We start from the raw sequence: 20212 nt of genomic DNA on the forward strand, positions 1-20212 counted from the left end.
TGTAGGATGTTGCTTAAGATACCCCTTTTCTGATGTGGTAGTGATTAATGCTACTTTTGTCTTTTTCAGAACATTTTACGTTCTAAGTGACCAGTTTTGTCCAATGAATTAAAGTATGATTTCTTAGTCAAGAAATTTGACACTCCAAAGCCTTGCCTTCTTTCACAACTAGCACTGTCCCAGAGTAGATGCTCCGAAAGCTTGGGTCCTTCTGGTAGGTATGAAGCTTAAGTGAGAAATAAATCCAAGTTATTCTCAGGGTGGTTGCTTCTGCAGCATATCTTAGCCTAAAGTGAAAAGTGAAAGTGAAAGTCACTCAGTGGTGTCTGATTTTTTGGGACCCCCTGGACTAGAGCCTGCCAGGCTCCTCTACTATCCTGACAATTAAAAAAGCTTTTTTTCCTGCAAAAATAAAACAGGTTTCAATCTAAATAAAAAAATTTACAAAATCACAGCATTTACAAAGAACACTTTGTTCTTAAACAAAATGAGTTCCACAGGCAAGAGTTTAAGTCATATACTACGGCAGATTCATGTTGACGTTTGACAGAAAACAAAATTCTATAAAGCAATTATCCTTCAATTAAAAAAAAGTCACATAAAATTCTTTAACAACTGGTAACAGAAAAAATGGCCAAGCATACATGTATAGTCATACTTCTGTGGTATAAGTGGATAGTCACATAGGTTTCATTCCTTGAGTTTTAAACCACATCATCAGCTAGTCACCAAACTAGAGGCTCATATCCCTTAATGTGTAAAGTTTGTGAAAACCAACATAGGATTATAAGGTAATCAAATTATGAAAACTTGGTAAGACCCTTAATACACACACACACACACACACACGACTTACTCAAGGAATCAGGGAATATGTAAACATATACTGCAAACACTACTGTTTCTTCAAAACTGTACTTTAAAAGAATGTCTACAAGTGAAAAAAAAGGGGTGCTCATCTTAGTGCCTAAAACCTGACACCACTGTCTTTCATGTTCTCCATGATACTCTTAGATGCTTATCAAATAGTATTTAAGAACAGAATAGCAGTTAAAAAGATTCCAGAGATTAAGATTCTGAAGCTAAGTTGGGGGACAACAATATAACTTTTAAGTGCTCTGGTTGAAGACAACCAGATGTGGTTGCATGCCTGGGTTCGAAGCGTCCAGGCATGGAGCTGTGGGAATAAGAGCAGTGTCTCAGGAAACGGGGGCATTACAAGGAATAACAGAAGTTTCTGTGTGATGCAAAATGACCACTTACATTTATTTCTAGGTTTTCCCTCCAACTAGACTATATTTTCTCTTATGATTGAGTAATAACATACTGAATTTTAGGACACCATCTGATAACTTCATGTATTCAAGACAATTCATATTTCAGCTATTAGATATATGGAATCTCCCAGGATATATTATGAGGATTTCTGTAGATTTACAAGATACAAAATAGATTAAAAAAATTAAATATGCTGAACACTGCAGAGATGAGGTTTATAAAGAAAACTGAAAATCCAACACTGCAAACTAAATGTTTCAAACTCAAAATGTTTTTCACTAATCATGAAGGACTTCTCAATAAACACAAATGCTATTTTACGTGTTCTGTGATACTAATTATCATGTAGTGACCAATTACACTTCCCAAGAGCAGGCTGCAAAACAACACAACCCAGGTCAAGTTAACTAGGCCGTCACAAAAGATCTAAGATTTAAAGAAGCAATGGCCCCCAGAACCCCCTTTTGTTTTGGCTTCAAGTTTCAAGAATGGAGTATATTAAATGCTAAATTGGTATATGAAGAGATGGAATCAAATTCTTTAAAACAAAAGGTGAAGCATTGATGCTCACTCAAATTTTGAGGCTTTAACTCAGTTTTATTTAAAAAAAAAAATCAGACATGTGTCTCTTTCAGATTAACACTGAAATACACAAAAGCTTTTCAGATGGCTGAAAGTTAACTTCACATGCCAAAAGCTTAGATTTGAATTAACTTCAAAACTTAAAAAGGTATGCAATTATTGATAAGCAAATGAGAACACATGCCTGGAAGGTAAGCTGCACAAAACCACTTGGTTGGTGGACTGCGCTTCAATTCATGGCCTTCCTCTACCAGTTTCTCCTCAGTACAGAATCGGGTCATTGGTCCAAAGTTATCTAAACCTTAAAAAGTTTATAATGGAAAGCACTTTCATTAAGTTCCCTAACTGTGTCTGCAAGGAACTTATCATGTCAACTTCATTTAATCCTTCATCTGTTAAACAAAATCCACACTTCAAACGGCACTAAGAGCAATTATTTCCTGTGGTGTCCTACAAAGCAAGTTAACGAGAAGCAAAACAACTTCAGTGACGATAAATGCATATCATCATTTATTTAATGTTTAAGCTCTTGCACTAGATTTTTACAAGCTGGTGAACACTGACAAATTATTTCTCCCACAGAACTATAACCACTTGTTCCCAGACAGTATAAATATATGGTTGAGCTAACGTTAATACACATCACCATTTTATCAATTACATAATAAAACAAATTGTCAAGTATCCAAATATTAAGTTACACAGCTCAAAAGGTATATAAAATATTAAATGTCTGCTCAATTCATTAGCAGAAACCCACTTTTTTTTTTTTGCAAGAGAGGCTGGGAATCACACTTCAAACAAAACTAAGTCGGTAAACAACTTCAGGTAAGTATGAAAAAAAATTACAAGAATTTCAGAAATTTTGATTTAAGAATTGTTTTAGTTACAGTAACAAAGTATTTCTACCTTTTAAAAAAATATTTACTAAATTAAAGCGCATATTCTACATGTTCTGCACAAGACAAAGGCAACATTTTACTAAAAATACTTAATAGCCCCCTCCCATTCTTTTTTCAGGCCCTCCCTGTAAGTTGCACCCCAAAGTGCAAACATTAAAATGAACTGTAAGGCTTTTGTCTGGAGACATTAAAGACATGTGCTTCTGTACAATGTAGATTTTCAAAATGGAGGCCTTCTACAACATAAAATGAGATTTATAGAAAGATATTAAATAATCACTGTAAGACTTGGTTAATAAAAAGGGAGCAAATCTGATGTATACTGGTATGAATGTGGGAGATGTAAACATATTGTGAGCAAACAAACCTCATAGGCCCTATTTTCTATGTTTGAAATGATGCAAGGAATAAACCACATAAGGTCCAGAGTGTTCATAGTTCCTGGGATTTGTTCTATATGATACTAAAAATATACAAGTATTGTGCTGGGTATTTTGGCACCTAGTCTTTCTAAATTTCTTATATATTGGTAAGATTCTGGCATGGAAACAGATTTAATGACATGACTCAATACTGCATGATTTCAGGAAAAGGTCAATTGGTATAAATTATAAGCACATATTAAATGCTGAACAGCAAGAATTCTTTACTAGTATCCAAATAGGCTGATCATAACCTGAACAGAGTCTACAATTCTGCCAGGCCTATGGCCTGGTGAAACTGCTCTTCAACACTCCTATGGAAGCTTCGTCAGACTTATTCACCAAGTCAACCGGGCTATCTGCTATGCACGACAAATTCCATTCCATCTCAGGTTCCACTTCCAATCAATGGCATCATGCACCCTGGTTTTACTGAATGCAACAGTTGTTTCTATGCCCATTGGAGTCTTTGAAGCGCAGCCGCATTTTAGGACGATACTTCTCCAAATACAAAAGTTGCTTGCTGTTAAAAGCTCCTCGCCGCTTTCTAGAAGGAAGAAAACAAAGGAAGTAATTAAAGCATATTAACATTTACTGTTCCATAGAAGGCAATTATCACCTTTCTTGTAGCAATTTATCTTCTGATTATTAAACTGTGACTTAATGGAGAAATATGGACTGGCAACATGTATAAAGGGGAAAAGAGCTGTAAAAAGTTAATTTTCTAAATCTTTGGGGTGGTGGTAATTAAAATATGAATCCATTCATATAAAGTCCAAGAAAAGGCAAAACTAGTTTACTGTAATATGCGGCCAAAAGAGAGTGCCTCTGGTGGCTGGGAAGGTGACTACGAAGAGCATGAGGGCATTTTCTGGAATCACCAAAATATTCTATACACTGCATTGAGTAGCTATTTTATTTAGCTGTTATGGTCAATTCATCTATCTTTGAGATCTATGCATTTTACTCTATATAAATTACACCTCAATAAAAAGGCAAATAAACAACTTCATCAAGAATTTAAAGTAAATCAATAATTCACAGAATTATTACTGGACTAGAATTTTTATAATATGAACATCTACATGAACGGGAAAGATATTTCCTGGTGTCAATACTATCTCAAGAATGAACAAAATGGTCAGATAGGCTCTTAGAAACAAATTGCTTTCACAGTATTAATATATTTAAATTCACCAACATTAATGAGGAAATAAAAAGTGCAAATGAAAGAACTTATTAAATACATACTGTCTTATGAACTGTACTGCATCTTCGTATTTCATTCCACCTTCAATTAATGCTAGGGCAACAAGCACTGGAGCTCTGGGAAGAATTTTTGATATATTATTTTTCAAAGTCAAATTCTGGAAAATTCAATACTCCAAACATTCCCCAGTCCAAAACCACTATTATTTATGCCACACTTCCTGTGTTAGTATTTATAGAAAACGTTGGACATTAATAAAATACCACTTTGGCATCAAATCCAGGTTTTCATCTAGAACTAAAAAGAAAACTAGTAACTACATAAACTAACACAAGTCAGTCTAGAAATTAAGGCTTATATTACTGGAGAGCAGTATCTTGATAAATGCTGACAATAACACTTTCCACTTAAGTATCTTCCAGAAAAATTTGCTTTGTTTCATGATCAATTAGACTGAGACACAGCTGCATGCCCACCTCTGCAGGGCCATGCTGTTTCATTTCACTCTTCTCCACTTGGACTTTTTTGGGGGCAGCAGGGGCCGAGGGCATGGGTAATTATACGGACACATGTATTTTGGCACTACTGGGCAATGAGTTCCTACTGAATCAGGATGCAAAAATATACCATATTCAATGCAAAACCATCTTAGTGATTTTCCCAGTAAGCTTGGACACTACTACAGGTACAACTTAGAACACATAATTAAGCAATTGTGCCCACGGAAGCAAGTTTAAATTTTAGCAATAGCACTCGTCAGTTCCAAATATACTGGAATACATTACTGTTACACTCACCTACTTTCATTAAGCCAACAAAGCAAACTGATTCACAAACTGGTGCTGTCTTTATAGGAGCCAAAAGTGAAGCTCTCGCTAAAAATTAAGATCCACACCATTAAATGGGTTTAAGAGACTCTCTTACCTGCCAAGGCCTGCAACACAATGAACAGCAATACAACAACCAGGGTCTTCACGAAACTTAATTTTCACGAGACTTAACCAATCATCAACAATCTGGTTAGATGGTGGTGCGCCATCATCAAAAGGCCAATCCTAAGTCAAAAGAATATACATCTTAGATTTTCAATATAAATACCACACTAATAGTTCTAAAATTCTAACACCCAAATGTTTTCAAATTTTATCTTTAATAAGTGCTTCTTTATGAAACCCCATAGTCAATGAAATGCAAATAAATGCTGAATCTTTATGAAGATCTTCTATTACTTCAAATCTCTGGTCAGCTTTCACCTTTATTTGGAAACTAAGACTAATTTTATAACAACTTAAACTTGCAGCACAGTACGATAAACACAGAGGAACCATTAAACACTCACGAGAACATGGATGCCTTCCTTCTCCACAAGAGTAGTGTCGTAAGTTGCTTCACATACTCTTACAATTGTGGTAACTCCATACTTCTTAAGTTCCTGGATAAAAACATGGAAACAGCGAAGGATTTATACAAACGTTATTCTTTTGTTTTGTTCTTATTTTTAATGGGCTCTAGAGGATGGGATGGAAAAATAATCACATTATTCTTGCTCACAGTTTGCCATTTTGATCATCTCTCTAACAGGTATTGTTGGTTAACAGAAGATCATCTATGTTGAAAAGAGAAGCAGTCTTCTGCTTTAAATGACTATACTAAAATAGCACTGAACAGAAATGTTAAACCACATATTTTTAATAAATTTTAAGTTTAAAAAAAAGTCCATGACCCTTCATATCCTGAAGTTGTTTACAGTCATGGCAACGCTGGCTGGCTGAGGCACCGACAAGAGGATCAGAAGCCATTCAGGAGCCAAAGGAATCACTCATGACAAAGTCATCTGACTTGACATATATTAATTCTTTAAACTTCTTCTCATTTGCAGCATACAGTATATAGTTAGAGCCTTAAAAATATCCTTAAAGAATCTAAAATCTCAAAAATGCAGTGTTAAACTTCCCACCATTTAAGATTATAGGCTTTAAAATGCAATGTATTATTACTAATTATAATACTTGGCATTTAAAAAATATATTGACGATAAAATTTAAAAGCACTTCTATGATCTGGGAGGCCTATTTTTTATTTGATTATCTATAAATATTTATAAAATAAAATGCATACAAACGAATTATTCAACATTACAATCCTTTCTGACAGTCAAAAGAGGTTAAGCAGTGGGACAGTTTTGACTATCTAGCAACCACCAGAAACAGAATTATATCAGTGGCTGGAAACTGTATCCTAAGCGTCAAAAGAGGGCCAAGACATAAACTAACTTTGGTTTATAGTTGTCAGCCATTATGCTTAGAAAATGTAAAAAACCCACAAAGTGAGCCTCCTTCCAACTTTACAAGCAACAGCCACAGGTAACAGTCCACATATAAATTTAAATGAAGAAAACTGTGAGGCATGAAGAATTAGATATTAACTTATAAACCTAATCTATTTCAAGTACATGGCCTTCTCAAAAATGTATAAAATGATTCACCTAACCTAGAGAAGACAGTGATATATCTGGGAGTTGGAGCTACTGTCATCAACCACCTCACAATTTTCAAAATACTGCTATACAAAAGCTCTACCATTACACTACAATCAGTTTAAGCTGTTAAAAAGTATCAAAACTTACCTCTATAAATTTGCTTAATGTTGCATTAGTTGGATTGTGTGTAATAAGAAATCTCATGTTCCTGTATGTAACTTCCACAGGAGCTGGGCGGTTCATTCGAGCCATGTTAATTTACTTAAAAAACACTCAATAGGGATATGAAAGAATTTTAAAAATTGAATACAGAAATGATGCAAAGAAACACAGTCAACTTTAATATACTCCACTTGAAATTCTCAGTGCTTTTAAGTATGAAGTTGGGAGTAATGAATGAATGAACCTCTTAACAAGAAGCAGCAATTCTTCAATCCAGTAATACTGAGGCAATAGAAAGGAAGTGCACTGAGGTTTACCCCATCCAGATCAGAATTCTTGTATAAAAATGCTCTGTGGATTTCAATTCAACACCTCTGTGTCCAGGTTAACCAGTCTTATGGGGGCTTCTTGGTTGAGCAGTAATGAATTTCTGCAGTTCACTTGTCTGCATAGAGGTCGTGCTGTGCCTGGCAGTAGTCTCCACTGCCCTTCAGAAACTCCATAAATGTGTGACCGAGAACACCACAGAACTGCTGTTTAAAAGAGAGAAAAATGTTGCTTTCAATTCAAAAGGAACATGTTATGTTTTTACAGTATTTAAGTGCATAGCTATCTTTTCAAATTCAGGCCCAAGCTAACTTTTTAACTTCCACTTGAACCACAAAAATACAAGGGTGACTACAGGTTAAGTCAATAAGCAAAGATTACTTTAAATTGAAATTACTGATCTAATACAAAGTACTGCTGAAAGAATATCACCGTTACTTTTGGTGAATATCCCTTATATACATTCTTCTATTAATTACTCCTTTTAATACTTAGCTATTTGCTTTACACTGTTATAAACTATTATGCACAACCTTCTACAATGATTTTTTCCAACTGCCAAAATATTTTTATGTATCACAAAAATTCACTATATTGGTCAATACATTTAGAAAAGAAACTGGTTTTCAAAATGCTACCATATATACTGTCCCATTCATTCCTTCACAACCTATTAACTTACTATTTCCCTTTAACAGTTATCCCTCATCTGAGCCTGGAAGTTGATCAACTAGTTACGTGAAATACAAGCACACTACATACACATACATAGAACTTCCATTTACAATTATAAAAAAGATGTTCATAATTGTAATACTCTTTTGTATTTTAAAATAAAAATTTCACTAATCCCGCCTTAAACTGAAATCTAATCCAAAGAAAACGACAGAGGGAAGTGGTAGTGTTGTTTAGTCACTAAATCGTGTCTGACTCTGCAGCCCCACTGACTAGTCCATCAGGCTCCTCTCTCTCCATGTGATTTTACAGCCAAGAATACCAGTGTGTGTTGCCACTTCCTGGGGTGGTAATCTAGGGAACTGGTGGTGGGGTGGGGTGAATTACCTTACATTTTGCCCACAAGTCTCAAAAAGCAAGTTAACTGTTACCAATTACACTTTTCCCAAGTTCCCCTTAAAGACCTAAATGAGTTTTATGCTAACATCAAACATAATATGAATGTTCACAGGATATTTTCAGAATATACACAGGAAAAGCACTGATGTTGACATTAGTCTTATTCCAAGTAGTTTATAAGGAACTTGTGTGGTGGGAAGTAAACAGGACTGAAAAAATATTAATAGCAGATTAACAAGAGCACTAAGAGCCAGCCACTGCCTCAAACACTTTACAGGTATTCTAGTGGATAAATTATCTAATAAAATCCTTATACTACCTCCTTAGAATGAACAGTTTATTCTGGCACCTTTCCAATGACAGTGAATTAAAATATAATCTGCAAAGCTGTTAAGGTCAAGGGCTCTTATCTCAGTATTCTGATTTCCAAGTGCTACCCTCTTTCAATTGAAAGCTATTTTAGAGAGACAGTATTGCACACCACTGATTTCCTTATTTAACAACTAAAATTCCTGATACTGCCTAGTCTGGCCATTATCTTTTCCAAGTAGGCTGTTTAAGGAGAAATCACAGAAAGAAATAATTTATTTAACAAAACGGTGGTTATTTGTTTTTTTTTTTTTTCTTCTGAGTGGAGCCACGCTGTGATTGTGGGGGGGTGCGTGGGTGGGGGACAGACAAATTATGGATTTCCACAAAAGCATAAATATCTAACGTCTTTCTGTTTTGCCCAAGACGTTCCCCTATTTCCAATTTCTTCGCCCGAGCAAAAACTATCTATGAAAGGAAGTTTGGAAATCCCAAGTAATTTCCCCATCCCACTTATCAACTGCATATAATCACAGACGACCGGGGCGGCGGCAATATCTGTGCAGAAATTTGTCATATTGTAGAGTCAAAGCAATATATCTCTGTAACTGTTTGACAAATGGTTAACTGGAGTTTTTTCCACAACTTATACTTTATATAATGCACCTGGAACAATGCATGTATAAAATGCTGCTTACTCCTGAGAATGATCTAGCATTCCTGTCTTCAATTTTTTCACTGCCATCACACAAAAATTCATATAAAAAGAGTAACAGGATGGGAATTTCCTGGAGGTTCAGTGGTTAGGACTACGCGCTCTCACTGTGCTGAGTTTAGTCGCTCTGTAGTGTCCGACTCTTTGCGACACCACGGACCGTTTGCCCGCCAGGTTCCTCTGTCCATGGGGATTCTCCAAGCAAAAACACCGAAGTGGGTTGCCATGCCCTCCTCCTCCAGGGCATCTTCCCAAACCAGGTCTCCCGCATTGCAGGCGGATTCTTTACAGTCCGAGTCACCAGGGAAGCCCGAAAATACCGGAATGAGTAACCTATCCTTCAGGGAATCTTCCCGATCCACGAATCGAACCGAGGATCCGCGTTGCAGGCGGATTCTTTACTAGCTGAGCTACCAGGCAAGCTCTGCGCTCTCACTGTCAAGGGTTCAACCCCTGATTGGTAAACTAAGATCCCACAGGGCTTTCCTTGCGGCCCAAAAAAAAAAAAAAAAAAAGCTCATAATCTAGATCTCATGAAATCAACGGTTCCAGACTACTGTGCAAACAACTTAGTATTCGTGGAATACTAGAGTTCCACGGGCGGGAGCTCAACCGCATTGTGGTCTGGTTGGCCACGGTACCACAAGCCGGCCAGAGGCAACAAGACGAGTTTCAAGAACAGCCTGAAGGGCCCAGATTACAGAGCGCCATGAGTCGCTCGAGGCCTGAGCGGAGCGTGCCAGCAGCTCCCACGGCTCTAAGGCTGGCCGCTCCTCGCCTGCCGGCCCGGCCCGCCCCGCCCCGGGGCGGCGACAAGCCCAGACTTGCTCCCGCCGGCCGGGAGGGGCGGGCGGCTCACCTGGCGGGGCCGCGCAGCCTGGGTCACGGGTCCGCGCCGCGCCTTCAGTCCGGCGCCGGCGCCGAGGCCATTTTGTCCGAGCGCCGGTCGCGGCCGCGGAGCGCAGGATGGCCGCACAGGCCGAGTCCCGCCGGCCCGCGCCGGAGTCCCGGGCCCGGTCCGCGAGCGCTTCGTTGCTCGCCCGCCCGCCGGGTCCGGGGGCGCGCCCGCAGCACTGACGCGCAGCCCGCGCCCCGCCCGGGCCACGTCCCCGCTGCCGAGCCCCGCGGCAAACAAAGGGGCCTGGGGCGCCGGCCGGCCCACCGGACGTCAGGGCCGGCGACGGTCACAAAGCGGCTTCTGTGCCGCCGGGCGCCCCGCCCGCCGCCGGGCCTCGGGCCGGGACGCGGGCGGGCGCCGAGCTGCTAACAAAGGCGGCGGCGCGGGGCGTGCGTACTCACAGGAATATGTCTACTCATTGAAGATTGTGGCCTAACCATACAGCCGGTCCCGAGGCGGCGGCGGCGGGGCAGGGGCGGCGGCGGGCGTCGTGCGGCAGCGGCGGCGGCGGCGGCTTCGCGGGCGGCGGGGGCACCGGAGTCGGTCCTGCAGTGAACGGCCCGGGGAAGAGCACGCAGCCTCGCCGCCCGCAGCCCAGGCAGCCAATGCGCGCGTCGCAGCGCCCTTGCGTCATAGGCTCTCCCATTTATACCTGGAGTGACGTGAGGGCCCCGGTGACCAATCGCAGCCAGGCTCCTGGCCGAACGCCGGCCACAGGGGGCGGAAGCCCGGCCCCACGGACGTCACGGCGCGGCGGCGGCTACCGGCGTGAACCGGTTGATGAATGGCGGCGGGCCGCCGTCGGAGCGCTGGCCAGCGGGGGAGGGGCGGGGAGGTCCGGGAAGGGCGCGGGAGGGAGACCGGGAGCGGGAGGGGAGGCCGGGAGCGGGAGGAGACGCTCAACTGCCTGATTAAAACCCCAGAAGGCTGAGGACACCCTCGTCACCGGAGCAGGCCTGAAGCTGGCCTCGGCTCAGCACGCAGTGCCGGCTGGGCCGGCACCGAGCCGCAGTCTCAGCCCGGGCTCCTTTAGCTGAGAGTCAGATAGATCACAGTCCGCTCTACCCGCGGTTTTCCCGGGCACCGCGCCCCGCGGTCCCCATCGCCAGACAATGGTTCTGCGGGCTCCGCAGCCCTGACTGCGGGCGAGCCGAAGCAGGCGCTCTCGAGCAGGACGGGCGTGATTCAGCGAGCAGCCCACAGGAGACGGGAGAGTGCCTTGGATGCGCATAAACTCTCCTGCTCCCCACAGGCGGCTTTGGTCGCGCCTTCACGCGACGCATGCGGGCGACTGCAGTTGGCTCGAGCGTGGCATTTGGAAATCGCACGCGTCCTTTGTACCTCTGCACATCTGATGTGTTGTCACGGATCATGAAAGGTTAGGCAGCGCTCTAAAAATTAATCTTCGGTTTGGTCAAGGATTGAGATAACTTGCGTCAAAGCTAAAGCTTTCCTTTTTGTTCGTTTTCAGAACTCTTTCACTCTCTTCATAATTGAGGCCCATCACCATTGTTCTGTTACACAAGGGCAGCTCTGTCATTTGTAATCTGAAAACTTTATCCTCTGCTTTCTAGAAGGAATAAACCCGAATTTTACTTGCTTTGAAGAACTCGGTTTTCTACTAACATTGAGGCCTTTTGTTTGCTGTTTTCATTGAGCATAGATTGGAGAGGCTTTAGGGATCAAATTTTTTTTAGTGTACAGACGCATTTTAGGATTTATTTAGAGTTTCTACTTAGAAATTGTGCTTGCATAGTTATTCAACTTTTTAATAAACATATACTCTATAAATAAAGTAAGTGCTTTCAGTAAAGAGGTTTGGGTCGACCGCAAGGTTTTAGGGGAACCAAAATCAAATTGTCTTCATTTTAAAGAAATTGCTTGCCTTGGAAACTTTTGACTCCATCTAAGTAAGGAAAAATCAAAGAGCTTGAGAAATAATGCCCTTTCATTACATAAAAATTTAAAACTTTTATATGGCAAAAGGCTTTTGACAAACGTAAATTATTTAATGACCCACTGAAAGTATTGGTGATGTATCATGGGCAGAATTAACACCATAGTGAATAAAATACTTAAGCAACATTTAGGAGAGTGTGGTTAAAAAACATGTTCAGTCGGTGACTCTCCATCCAAAAGTTTGTCGGCACAGTGATGCTACTTGGAAGAGTGAGAGCTTTTAAACAACAGAATTTGCTGGGATGAGACCTAAATTTAGCCAAGCAGAGCCAAATCAGTATTAACCAGTTTTCTTGTAGAACTTGTGATACAAGTTCAGCCTTGTGAGCCAGATCCTGTAATTAATTATCACAAGCAGTGCTGACACAAAATATCCAGTTAGCTGTTGCTCATCAAGCTCTGAAAGCTAGACTCAGACTCACAAGTGGACTAGTCAGCTTTTCGGGGGCTCGGTGAGGCTGTGGTCTTTGCCGCTCCTGTGCGGTGCCACCTTGTCCTACTTTGAAAACACGCCTGCCATACCACCTAGCAATCCCACTGCTCTGCATACACACTGAGGAAACCAGAATTGAAAGAGACACGTGTACCCCAATGTTCATCGCAGCACTTCCAGGGCATGGAAGCAACCTAGATGTCCATCAGCAGACAAATGGATAAGAAATCTGTGGTACCTATATACAGTGGAATATTACTCAGCCATAAAAAAGAATACATTTGAATCAGTTCTAATGAGGTGGATGAAACTGGAGCCTATTATACAGAGTGAAGTAAACCAGAAAGAAAGACACCAATACAGTATACTAATGCATATATATGGAATTTAGAAAGATGGTAATGATAACCCTGTATGCAAGACAGCAAAAGAGACACAGATGTAGAGAACAGATTTTTGGACTCTGTGGGAGAGGGCGAGGGTGGGATGATATGGAAGAATGGCATTGAAACATGTATCATATCATATGTGAAACAAATCGCCAGTCCAGGTTCGGTGCATGATACAGAATGCTTGGGGCTGGTGCACTGGGATGACCCAGAGGGATGGAATGGGGAGGGAGGTTGGGAGGAGGCTTCAGGATGGGGAACGTGTGTATACCTGTGGTGGATTCATGTTAATGTATGGCAAAACCAATACAATATTGTAAAGTAATTAGCCTGCAATTAAAATGAATATATTTTTAAAAAAAGAAAAGACATGGATGAAAAACTAGGTGAAGTTTTTGCCCTTAAGAAAAAAAAAAAAAAAAACTTGAAACAAGATGTATTAATAAACGTGGTCTGGCTCACCAGCTCACTAAAGTTTCTCAGGGTAGTCATGGGCCTGCCACTTTGGCAGCTGCCATGGTTATATGTGTCCTGTGGTGTTAGGGTTCACTGCTAGGCATGTGTGCTATACTGAGCCCAATAGTTTTAAGCTGCTGATTAAAACTACTAAGAGACCAGTGGTCCATCCTGTCATTGGTTAGGAGGCTCCTGTGGTCAGAGTACTACTCACCTACCTCTATAGATTTGCACTTGGAGCATCAGCACCTGAACTTGTTAAGCAGTATTCAGACGAAGCTAACAGGCTTGCAAATAGTGATCCAGCCATCCAGAAGTAAGGTAATACCTCTGAAAAGGCAGTGCTCCAGAAAGAAGTCCTAAAGATGGAAGACTTCTCCAGCTGAACAGAATACCCATGTGGCAGTTATTAATACTTTTCTCAGCAAAACATGTGTCCTTGAATTCATCATGGTAGGCAGGACTTCATCAGCATATTTAAAATGCAAACACCAACATTTGGAAGGTAAAGGAGACTATAAGAGCATTGAGGAAAATCCGTATGGAAGATGAAACACTGCAAAAGACTACAAGTGAACAAAAACTGAAGAGCAGAGAGTTCTTTACAGGATGGCAGATCTCCTGGTAAAGGAATTACTGATTCCACCTATACCAGACATATAAAAATTGGAGGATTTCAACTCTTCTTTATATTCTTGGATTTATTAGGGCCATGAATGGTAGATTGAGGCTGTAATGAAGTCTGATTAAAAAAAAAGTTAAAGCAAGAGTATTGCCATTGCAATGATAGATCAAATGTGATGACAACCACCTAGAAAAATTACTCTATTGAAAGGTATGATGATGTACCAAATGTATTTAGTAGAGGCAAGTATCCCTGTGGATGTCTGGATACCAGTGAAGAGGGCAATCTTAAGTGTATCCTCAAACTTAAAAAGTGTCCTGAAAGTTCAGGGATATAACCATGGCTCCTATTAACATTGTAACAGTTTATTTTCCTTTTTCTGTTATGGAACAGCCTCTTTTATATCGAAAGTAAATCTTGTGTGATTTGTTTTAAAAAATGTTAAAAATTTATAGTATACTTAAATTTCTGTGAACGTATACTTTTCAGTGGGTGAATGTTGTTTAAAGCATGCTCTGTGTTAAAAAATGACAGTCTTCTTCCCCTAAGTTATTGACTTAAAGTTTTATTGGCTTTTTAATAGCTATATATTTGTGTATTTATTATTTTTAATTGAGGTATGATTGACATATAACATTATATCAGCTTCAAGTATATGAAATGAGTCAATATTTGTATTTCACAAAATAAGTCTCATATGTAAAGTATGATTTTTCTTGGGATGAGGATTTCAAGTCTTTTAAATATGCTAGATAAATAATAAACAACAGTGATGCATCATCATTTCTATGCAATTTTTAGTCACAGAAATTTCCAGCAAGCAATTAAGCTTGTTTACAAACCTTTCAAGTTCAAAGTCTGTATAGGCTAGTTCCTATACTTGGGCTATTATGTTTTGACCCAGTCAGACATGGAAACTGTCAGGTGATTGCTAAAATGTAAGTATTTTTAGATAAAATAATCCTGCTGGATCAGAAATGAACATTTTATTAAGTCATCAAGCCCGATCATTAGAGGTATTTTTTCTCTGTAAAATTGACTTAAGGCAGTTTTCAAAAAACCTTTTAAAACTGTTTTAAGAAATAGTTCTCTTTAGTAAATCTCGATTATGTCTGTATTCTGTCCTTTTACTTATGTCTAACTTTAATCAACTTGAATACAGACCCTCAAGTTACTTAGATAAGTCTTCAATCAGATGAAACTGTTTTCACATTCGAAACCCTGCCTCTTAATATGATAAGTATTTACTTCTGTGGAGGTTCAGCATGCATATTCTGATTGACAGATTAATAAAAAGAATATTTCTATTTGCCTCCTGGAAGGAAGTGTTTCCTTGGGATACTGAATAAAGGACTTACTGTCAACCTAGAGCTCTTCATAGCATTTTCATACCATGTCATTATTAAGACTGATTCACATACTGGTATCTGGACTAATCTAAGAAAATTCTTCTTATGTTTAGATCATTTGGGAATTTTTGGAAATCAGGAGGGCCACAGTCTCCATGTAATTGTTTAGGACATGTTGAATTATGCCACAGTCTGAAGTGAGGCAAAAATAGCTTCAGTTTAGTCGCTCAGTTGTGTCTGACTTTTTGCAACCCCATGAATTGCAGCACGCCAGGCCTCCCTGTCATCACCAACTCCTGGAGTTCACTCAGACTCACGTCCATCGAGTTGGTGATGCCATCCAGCCATCTCATCCTTTGTCGTCCCCTTCTCCTCTTGCCCCCAATCCTTCCCAGCATCAGAGTCTTTTCCAATGAGTCAGCTCTTTGGAAACTCATGAGGTGGCCAAAGTACTGGAGTTTCAGCTTTAGCATCATTCCTTAGGAAAGGAGAATTTAATTTGGCCAAAGAAAAGGAATGGAGTATAAATAAATTTTAAAGGTTTATTATGCATGATATGGCAAAACTGTCCCTTGACAGGCTTAATTTACAGAGTTGGCATTTAGAGTGCAGATAATCCAGGCAGACACTGACTCAAGCAGCATTACTAGGGTCAACCTTATGTAAGAAGGGAAGTTTCTTCTACTTAACATAGTTATCGTGTAATGTATTTCTGGAGTCCTCTGACACGTTAATACAGTAGCTATCCAACTTGTCTGGATATGATTAGGTTATTTTCCCTCCAGAAATCCTTTTGGGTATCCCATTCCCTGTCTTCCTAAATTTTCTACGCAGGCTTTTCCTACTTTTTTTCTCAGTCCCTTTAATGACGGTGTTCACTGGGTTTTTGTCCCTGGCTACGCGGGGTTTTCACTGCATGCACCCTGGCGTTTTCACTTACCCTCATAGCTTTGGCCTACACTTCTCCTCTTCTCTTGTTAAAATGCTTAGCCCATGCAAGGCACTCTGCTATCTTATGATGGATAATATAAACATTATTTCTACCTCCAATAGAATTTATATACAAATGAGGAAAGAGAAAAAAAGTTACTAAGTGAATAATATATAGTAATAGGTGCTATGAAGGAGTTTAACAATAGCTGGGGCAGTTACTTCAGACAGAGAAGTCAAGAGGCAGTGTCTCCCAGGAGACCCAGACCTAAATGGTAAGAATTAATCATTTGGTGGAGGAGGAGAAGGAAAGAGATTCTTGGTGGAGGAAATGACAGTAGAAATACCCAAGGTGGGAAAAATTTGGTTGTCCTCAAGAAGCTGATAGGCTTGAGGGGCCAGCAAATTCAAAGAGAAGAAAGGCGGGAGGCAGTTTTGCGATGTTGCAGGGGCTGCGTCATGCAGCAGCTTTGTAGTCTATGGTAGTAAGGACGCGCCTGTTCAGTCTCTTCAGTCGTGTCCAGCTCTTTTCCACCACATGGACTGCAGCCCTCCAGGCTCTTCTGTCCATGGGTTTTCCTGGCCAAAATACTGGAGTGGGTTGCCATTTCCTTGGGGTTCCTGGTAGCTCAATCGGTAAACAATCTGCCTGCAGTGTAGGAGACCTGAGTTTGATCCCTGGGTCGGGAAGATCCCCTGGAGAAGGAAATGGCTACCCACTCCAGTATCCTTGCCTGGAAAATCCCATGGACAGAGGAGCCTGATGGGCAGCAGTCCATGGTGTCCTGAAGAGTCGGGTACGACTGAGCAACTAACACTTTCACTTTCTCCAATATAAGACCATTGTATTTTATTTTAGCCTGTGGTGCTGAACTTTGTAGGCACACTGACATGTTTCATAATTCACATGTCCATTCTCACTGTCAAATGTTTGTAAAGAGCAAATCAAAAGCATAAAATAAAGATCCTCATATTATGCTTGGAGAAAGGCACTATTTCTGAATATTTCAGGGATATAGATGTGTGGAAATGCCTAAAAGTTGTATATTTAAGTATTCATAGAATGAAGTCCTGATAACTATATTAGTAAGAAAAGCTAAAATGTATTGTGCTCATTATTTTCCAATCTGTGCTAAACACATTTGCATTTTTTCTTGACCTTAGAAAAAAATCAGGCTCTGTGATAGGAATTGGTTAAAAAAAATTAACATACAGTAGGTGATATCACTTGAGAGATCTACACTTGTCGTATTTTTCACTATGTCCATTAGTGAGGAATTAACCAGTTGAATTTAATGAAAATACTTGGTAATATTAAATGAAAAATGCGTACAAGTTACAATTTGTACAACTACAAAACTACAACATTGTAAAAATACAAGGTGAAAATAGAAATAAACCAAATATCAGCAGTTTTATAACCGCTTATTGTTGGGGGTGGGGAATATCAAATGAACACAGTGGATTTAAGCGTTATCCAATTATTTTTTAAGATCTTTTAAAAATATTTTGACTTTTGTTCCCCCTTCAGTAGTCATACAACGAAATGTTTCAGATTTCTTCCACATGAATAACATTTCAGACATTCATTTTCAGAAAATAGTCCCTGAGATTCAGAAAATATTAAGAATATTGGATAACACTTAAATCTGCTAAGTGTTCATTTGATATTCCCCACCCTCAGCAGTTATAAAACTGCTGACATTTGGTTTCTTTCTATTTTTAACTTGTATTTTTACAGTGTTGTAGTTTCGTAGTTGTATAAACCATATCTGTGGTTATAAACCAAAAGATTCCTTGTAAATATATGATTGACATTTGGAAACATCTAAAATTTGAGTCAAAGGTAATTTTTGTATTATGTAAGAGAAGTCAAACTGGAATGTGACTGTAAGCAGAAATTAAATCAGTTTTATTATATCTGTCTGGAGGAAGATTATGAGAACTGAAGCAAGATGATAACCAGGTACATAGAACAGTAGAGCCGAAAGATTTGAGGGTTGTCAGTATTTATCCAACTCTGTCTAGGGAAGAGGTGCTAAATCTGTATACAGTGAACATGTTGGCTATTTTGTGTTCTGGTCTATATGTTATCTTCTATGAGTTTGGTGAAAGGGAATCACAAAATATGTAATAAGTTACTGAAGTTCCATCCTCCCTTCTCATTTTCATGAGTATTTCAAGAGAAATTGTTCTCTAGACCAATCCTACTAAAAGTTTGGTCTGTGATCTAGAACCAACCAACCTACACACTCTTTGTTGCTGGTCTGAGAAAAGATAAGTATAAAAATATTTAAAACTTTTATAGCAATTTCTAAGGGTAACAATGTCTACTGAATTTAATTTTATAAATTAAGCTTGTATTTTTAAGTATTTGAAATTTTCATTTTTAATTAATTCACTTTTATTAAGAAATACTGCTGAAAACTTTGGAAATTGATTAGTTATTTAATGAAAAGAATTGCTATGGGTACCTTCCTTTAGTCTTTGATGCATGAGGCTGCTCCATGATCTCTTGCAACAGGCCACAGACCAGTACCAGTTCTACACAGCAGGGCCAGTAACCCCAAGGCCACAGACCAGTACCAGTTTTGCACAGCAGGGCCAGTAACCAGGCTGCACAGCAGGAGGCGATTGGCAGGCAAGCAAGTGAAGCCTCATCTGTATTTATAGCCACTCCGCATCATTCACGTTACTGCCTGAACTCTGCATCCCGCTCAACGAAATCAATAAATGTATGCACTTGAATCATCCCCACACCACCACCAGCCCTCCACTGTCTGGCGGAAAATTGCCTTCCATGGAATCAATCCCTGGTACCAAAATGATTGGGGACTGATACCTTACAATATTATTTATTCCTCGTCTGTCCATCCTGGGTTGCTGTCATCAAGAGGAAAGAAACCATTCATACTATTTCTCAGCTTCCTTTAATAAGCTTTAAGAACTATGATTGTGGTTTTACAAATATATAAATATGTTTATGGATATATGGGCTTGTGCCAGTCAGGACAGCTTAGAGTTATTAGAGCACACTTCCATAGTGTTAAAAAGGAAACTGCAAATGTTATTAATATTTACAACATCAGATGACAGCGAGGAAAAGTATGTCAACAACAAACTTACAGACTTTTTATAGTCTTTGGGAAATTTTGTTCTTTAACCCAGATTGCTTTTTACTGCTATTTAAGCCCTTCTGCTTATATTTAGTATTCATTGTGTAAAGTAAGTTCACTATTTTTCATAAGTAATAATGGAAATGGAACTCTGTTGGATAGTTTTATGCACTGTTCCTTCCCCAAATAACTCTATACAAGTTCCTGATGTTTACATGTCGTATGATCCTTTCAATTAATTTTAAATGGCTTTGAAAAGTTGTTACAGAGGAGTATTTATAGTTATAAGAAGTAATTAGCCTCCAGTGAAAATAAATAAATTAAAATATATATTTTTTTCTTCATTAGCATGTTATTTGTAGACCTGAATTGATTTTGATGAAATTCAACTGGTTAATTCCTCACTGATGGACATTGTGAATATCAATGATCAATGTCTCTTCTCTCCAGTGTTCTTTCCAATGAGAAAGGGAACAGAGGTGAGTAAAACCCTCTAACTTCACACTGCCATAGAGTCTTACTGTCTTGGATATGTCTTGTCCAAAACCCATCATCCTGCTCTATGGACAGGCTTTGTGATAAACACTTTATGAAAAT

At 39.5% G+C, this 20212-nt stretch overlaps 2 protein-coding genes and 1 long non-coding RNA gene across 4 annotated transcripts; 1 reads left to right on the plus strand and 2 right to left on the minus strand.

Moving 5' to 3' along the window:
• Positions 1-2347: 2347 nt before the first annotated feature.
• Positions 2348-10900, minus strand: LOC132657148 (uncharacterized). Its single transcript, XM_060393576.1, has 2 exons — positions 10760-10900; positions 2348-7568 (listed from the first exon to the last, which is right to left on the minus strand). Exons 1-2 carry the CDS (start codon positions 10796-10798, stop codon positions 7473-7475), a joined length of 135 nt encoding a protein of 44 aa, XP_060249559.1. The 5' UTR covers positions 10799-10900; the 3' UTR covers positions 2348-7472.
• On the minus strand, positions 2348-10900 carry PTP4A1 (protein tyrosine phosphatase 4A1). Of its 2 annotated transcripts, none has more exons than XM_015097700.3 (6): positions 10760-10900; positions 7021-7565; positions 5734-5826; positions 5319-5449; positions 4436-4510; positions 2348-3731 (listed from the first exon to the last, which is right to left on the minus strand). In XM_015097700.3, the coding sequence occupies exons 2-6, from the start codon at positions 7123-7125 to the stop codon at positions 3614-3616; spliced, it is 522 nt and encodes a 173-aa protein (XP_014953186.1). In that variant the 5' UTR covers positions 7126-7565; positions 10760-10900; the 3' UTR covers positions 2348-3613. The 2 variants fall into 2 exon arrangements, with proteins under 2 accessions (XP_014953186.1, XP_042109788.1); XM_042253854.1 differs by lacking the exon at positions 10760-10900 and adding an exon at positions 10320-10751 and having other exon boundaries at positions 7021-7568.
• A 200-nt stretch (positions 10901-11100) lies between these two features.
• LOC105614210 (uncharacterized) lies at positions 11101-19962 on the plus strand. The gene is made up of 2 exons (XR_003590271.3): positions 11101-11736; positions 11830-19962. It is a non-coding gene; the product is annotated as an uncharacterized LOC105614210 (long non-coding RNA).
• The last annotated feature ends 250 nt before the right edge of the window (positions 19963-20212 follow it).

Source organism: Ovis aries, chromosome 9 (genome assembly GCF_016772045.2).
Source record: "Ovis aries strain OAR_USU_Benz2616 breed Rambouillet chromosome 9, ARS-UI_Ramb_v3.0, whole genome shotgun sequence".
NCBI lineage: Eukaryota > Metazoa > Chordata > Mammalia > Artiodactyla > Bovidae > Ovis > Ovis aries.